This window comes from Haliotis rubra, unplaced genomic scaffold, assembly GCF_003918875.1.
Source record: "Haliotis rubra isolate DU_JTF1 unplaced genomic scaffold, ASM391887v1 Scf7, whole genome shotgun sequence".
NCBI lineage: Eukaryota > Metazoa > Mollusca > Gastropoda > Lepetellida > Haliotidae > Haliotis > Haliotis rubra.
Window position 1 is genome coordinate 2913691 of NW_025767412.1, and position 5613 is coordinate 2919303.

A 5613-nucleotide genomic window follows, 5' to 3' on the forward strand; every position below is an offset into this window, starting at 1 on the left:
TGAGAATAAGATCGCACACCTTAATTTCTGTAACGTGAGGAGACCGACCTACTATTGTGTGACATTTGCATGTGCAGACAATGGAGGGTAAAAGTGAAAATAAGTTGCAGATAGAAACAGAACATTAAACTTTATCTGTTCAATAAAATAATTTCAAATCATCATATCTGAATGACGGACATCAGGAGCGTAGACGGAACACTTCTTTCTTATCCAGATGAAGAAATATTGGTTTTACAAGAGAGGGTTATGTAGAGATAATGTTCACAGATTAAGCGATAAGTTTGTAATACGTTGATTTGTAACCCAAACTTGAACCAGTCGTATTTAAATATGGTCGAACTGGACGACCAGCTTCTAAGGGGAAACTGGGCTGCAGAACTAGATACGGTGGGGACACTGGGTTGCAGAACTGGATACGGTGGGGACACCGGGCTGCAGAACTGGATACGGTGGGGACACTGGGTTGCAGAACTAAATACGGTGGGGACACTGGGCTGGAAGACTGGATACGGTGGGGACTCTGGGCTGCAGGACTGGATACGGTGGGGACTCCGGGCTGGAAGACTGGATACGGTGTGGACACTGGGCTGCAGGACTGGATACGGTGGGGACACTGGGCTGCAGGACTGGATACGGTGGGGACACCGGGCTGGAAGACTGGATACGGTGGGGACACCGGGCTGGAAGACTGGATACGGTGGGGACACTGGGCTGCAGGACTGGATACGGTGGGGACACTGGGCTGGAAGACTGGATACGGTGGGGACACTTGTCTGGAAGACTGGATACGGTGGGGACACTGGGCTGCAGGACTGGATACGGTGGGGACACTTGTCTGGAAGACTGGATACGGTGGGGACACCGGGCTGCAGGACTGGATACGGTGGGGACACTTGTCTGGAAGACTGGATACGGTGGGGACACTTGTCTGGAAGACTGGATACGGTGGGGACACTGGGCTGCAGGACTGGATACGGTGGGGACACTTGTCTGGAAGACAGGATACGGTGGGGACACTGGGCTGCAGGACTGGATACGGTGGGGACACTTGTCTGGAAGACTGGAAACGGTGGGGACACCGGGCTGCAGAACTGGATACGGTGGGGACACTGGGTTGCAGAACTAAATACGGTGGGGACACTTGTCTGGAGGACTGGATACGGTGGGGACACCGGGCTGGAAGACTGGATACGGTGGGGAACACTGGGCTGCAGGACTGGATACGGTGGGGACACTTGTCTGGAAGACTGGATACGGTGGGGACACTGGGCTGCAGGACTGGATACGGTGGGGACACCGGGCTGGAAGACTGGATACGGTTGGGACACTTGTCTGGAAGACTGGATACGGTGGGGACACTGGGCTGCAGGACTGGATACGGTGGGGACACCGGGCTGGAAGACTGGATACGGTGGGGACACTTGTCTGGAAGACTGGATACGGTGGGGACACTGGGCTGCAGGACTGGATACAGTGGGGACACTTGTCTGGAAGACTGGATACGGTGGGGACACCGGGCTGGGACTGGATACGGTGGGGACACTGGGCTGCAGGACTGGATACGGTGGGGACACTGGGCTGCAGGACTGGATACGGTGGGGACACTTGTCTGGAAGACTTGATACGGTGGGGACACTTGTCTGGAAGACTGGATACGGTGGGGACACTGGGCTGCAGGACTGGATACGGTTGGGACACTGGGCTGCAGGACTGGATACGGTGGGGACACTTGTCTGGAAGACTGGATACGGAGGGGACACTGATGAGGTTGAGAGGGGAGATTGACTAGTGAGGGGAGGTTGAGAGGGGAGTCTGACTAGTGAGGGGAGGTTGAGAGGGGAGACTGACTAGTGAGGGGAGGTTGAGAGGGGAGACTGACTAGTGAGGGGAGGTTGAGTGGGGAGACTGACTAGTGAGGGTAGATTGAGGGGAATATTGACCACCATGGGAAAATTGGCAATTGTGGGGAGGTTCAGTGTGAAGACTACTGAAGGTGCTTGAATGTCGGAGGATGGCCAGTAGTCTGTAGAGCTCACCATGTTGGTATCTAAAGAAACATTTACAACAAGCCTCGGACATCGTGCACCTGACAGGTTTCATTGTATACCATATAGCCATGTAACTGTACCTTGTCACAAACAAGGGTATTACCTGTAAACTCTATGAGTAAATTCAACGTTTTAATACTTTACAGTGTGCCGCTTCGCAAAGCAATAGTAGCTCTACGACGGCCTTAAGTCAGTGTTAGAGCGATGCTATTATGTGAGCTACGATAGTCGTAACGCTACGTTCGCTTTGTGAAGTGGGCCCCAGGCATTTCTGATCTGATGCACCTAACTCTCCTCGACAGGAGGTAATCTTACTCAGCATCATATAATCGTGTAAAGATGCTCGCTAAGCTTCGTAAAACAATTATTCAGTGTCGTTGGATACGCGGTTCAATATTTTTTGTTGTTGTGTAGCTACCTATTACTTTGTTTCAACACACTGCAGGATCTAGGGAATTTCACAAGGTCAGAGGTAAATATATTTCAACTATAAACAAGTGTCTACGTGATTTACAACATGTACAACACACGCCCATTCCAGTAGTGTCCAACATGTAGTAGTCAGTGATGATTACGTCAGTCGGGAATAACACATGACATTATTATCAATAACACACCACAACACGGGGATGTTATTATGATCATAAGCCTAATAAGGTATTTGGGGGGTAATTGTCTGAGAACCTAAGCTGGTTTCACTGACAATCATATGTATGTCGCTATGCCCTACTTTTGACGGTGAAGTAAAACGTTGTCATCAATATTTGAAACCAGGGCTTATGACTGTGCTGTGATCATTGCTGGTGAAAGTAGGCTTAATGACAAATTTACTGTGAGAACCCATGCGAACAATGTCGGACAGAACGTCCTAATGGCTTCCCAATACTCAGAACATTCAGTTTCAAGTCATAAATCTTGAACTGTCCTCCGTATCATGTACATCAGCGCGATGAAGGCAGAATTCGGGATCCACGGCGATATAAGAGATACAGGCCAATACACCTTAACAGCGAATTCCAAACAGATGTTTCCATAATGCAACGTGATGGTGTTGATAGGTCAACCAACAGACCACCTAGCGTATGATCTGGTCTCAAGTGTAGTGTGTGCAGGGACCAGAAGGGTATGACAGGGGTACTGCACTAGTATGGGCTACTGCAAGGGTGTTGTGAGATCAGGCAAGGGTGTTGTGAGATCAGGCAAGGGTGTTGTGAGATCAGGCAAGGGTGTTGTGAGATCAGGCAAGGGTGTTGTGAGATCAGGCAAGGGTGTTGTGAGATCAGGCAAGGATGTTGTGAGATCAGGCAAGGGTGTTGTGAGATCAGGCAAGGGTGTTGTGAGATCAGGCAAGGGTGTTGTGAGATCAGGCAAGGATCAGGCAAGGATGAAATCAGGCAAGGGTGTTGTGAGATCAGGCAAGGATGTTGTGGGATCAGGCAAGGGTGTTGTGAGATCAGGCAAGGGTGTTGTGAGATCAGGCAAGGGTGTTGTGAGATCAGGCAAGGGTGATGTGAGATCAGGCAAGGGTGTTGTAGGGATGTTGTAACGGTGTTGGTGAAGCATGTCAGTGTGTTCATACGTTCGGCAATGGTATTGAGTTGTACTGGATTGGTATTTTGCTGTACTGTAAGGGATTTGTGATGTACTGCGAGGTACATGCAGGGGTATTACGGGGAACTGCAAGGGTATTACGGGGAACTGCAAGGGTATTACGGGGAACTGCAAGGGTATTACGGAGAACTGCAAGGGTATTACGGGGAACTGCAAAGGTATTACGGGGAACTGCAAGGGTATTACGGGGAACTGCAAGGACAATTTGAGGAACTTCGGGGTACTGCAAGAGATTACAGGGAACTTGCCAGGATATTATGGGCAACTACAGTGGTATTATGGGGAACCACAAGGGTATTATGGGGAACCACATGGGTATTATGGGGAACTGCAGGGGTATTGTGGGGAACTGCAGGGGTATTATGGGGAACCACATGGGTATTATTGGGAGCCACAAGGGTATTACGGGGAACCACAAGGGAATTTTGGGGAACTGCAGGGGTATTGTGGGGAACTGCAGGGGTATTATGGGGAACCACATGGGTATTATGAGGAACCACAAGGGAATTTTGGGGAACTGCAGGGGTATTGTGGGGAACTGCAGGGGTATTATGGGGAACCACATGGGTATTATGAGGAACCACAAGGGAATTTTGGGGAACTGCAGGGGTATTGTGGGGAACTGCAGGGGTATTATGGGGAACTGCCTGGATATTATAGGGAGCTGCATGGGTATTGGGGGAAACTGCAAGAGTATCTGGGGGAACTGTTGGGAGTTGCAGGGGTATTATAGGGTGCTGCATGGGTAATGGGGGAAACTGCAAGAGTATCTGGTGGAGCGAGCTATTGGGAACTGCATGGTCATCGTGGTTTAAGCGCAGGTACCAAATGCATCGTATTGTATAGTGCACGCATGTCAATAATTATAACAGTTATATACAACAGGGTATATATTTCGGGTGTGGTAGACAGGCGTATTGAAGTTGTATAGTAGAGGAGTAATACCAGATAAATCTAGGACATTGAATGTCATGTGTATAGATGGCGTGTTCAAGGCTATTGGATGATACGTGTTGCAGCTGGTCGTCGGCGTTGTTGGGACTCCCTCTGTGACGTCCCCCCACCCCAACTCCCCCCTCACAAGCCTGCTACAGTCAGGGATGCCACCCAAATATGTCAGCTATGCGATGTACAGCAGTGGTAGACCTACTATTCAAAACATGGACGCTGAACATTTCAATATTTTGCTTCTGGCTTTAACGTTTCCCGGCATTATTTGACATGGTGTGACATTTGACACTATTTGGTGGCACCATTTGTGACTTCATCATTCAGACAAACACATATGACGGATTATCCTTCACTAGTGGTTCCATTACAAGTGACCATGTCGACACGAGAATGTGACCCCTGAACCTTGACCTCGAACAACACGACACACCTGGGTAGCTGGTTTCACCTCTGACACTTTTAATGTCTACGCACATCTACTGACAGCCTTGAAAAAATCATTTCAAGGACAGCGTCATTATTAAATAGAAATAGCCTCGACTGATTTCGAAAGGGGGTGATGTGAGCATAATCTCGTCACGCCACTGATCTTGAAATCCTATGCATGTAAAATATACGGGATAGAAGCAGCTCAACTAATGATTGTTGCAATTGAGATTCACAATGGCCAACATGATTATACATTTACTGTGTTGATGAAATTATGAAACGATAAGAAGGCAATATTTACGTAACAAATTGAAGTCAACCTGCATATTGCATGAAACGTCGTAAAAACTCACTCACTTCAAAAAAGAAAGCAAATACCCATTAAAGGTAACCTGAAGAGACCATTGCGCTTTGGTTTCGTGTGTGTAGTCTCAAGTGAAGGTCTAGAATGAATTGGCTGTCTGAAAGATTGAACATTAAAAGGGTTGTCCAATTAAATAAAAACTTATAAAAGCGTTCATCGAGCATGTATTTGTGTCTATATGAACATCAGCATGCCCGGTGTTCCGTC

The 5613-nt window shown here is 48.4% G+C and overlaps 2 protein-coding genes across 2 annotated transcripts; one reads left to right on the forward strand and one right to left on the reverse strand.

Annotated features, from left to right (window-relative positions):
* Positions 1-271: 271 nt before the first annotated feature.
* LOC124258597 (DNA-directed RNA polymerase II subunit RPB1-like) lies at positions 272-2042 on the reverse strand. The gene is made up of 2 exons (XM_046692662.1): positions 1914-2042; positions 272-1819 (listed from the first exon to the last, which is right to left on the reverse strand). Exons 1-2 carry the CDS (start codon positions 2040-2042, stop codon positions 272-274), a joined length of 1677 nt encoding a protein of 558 aa, XP_046548618.1.
* Positions 2043-3919: 1877 nt separating this feature from the next.
* On the forward strand, positions 3920-4411 carry LOC124258598. The gene has a single exon (XM_046692663.1). It carries the CDS (start codon positions 3920-3922, stop codon positions 4409-4411), a length of 492 nt encoding a protein of 163 aa, XP_046548619.1.
* Positions 4412-5613: the final 1202 nt, after the last annotated feature.

What these genes read in the sequence shown, in the direction of transcription:
- LOC124258597 (XM_046692662.1), bottom strand. Translation starts at nt 2,042, where the DNA reads ATGGTGAGCTCTACAGACTACTGGCCATCCTCCGACATTCAAGCACCT. An exon ending in CCCTCAATCTACCCTCACTA is followed by an intron (nt 1,820 to 1,913) that starts GTCAGTCTCCCC and finishes TCCCCTCACTAG; the next exon opens with TCAGACTCCCCTCTCAACCT.
- LOC124258598 (XM_046692663.1), top strand. Translation starts at nt 3,920, where the DNA reads ATGGGCAACTACAGTGGTATTATGGGGAACCACAAGGGTATTATGGGG.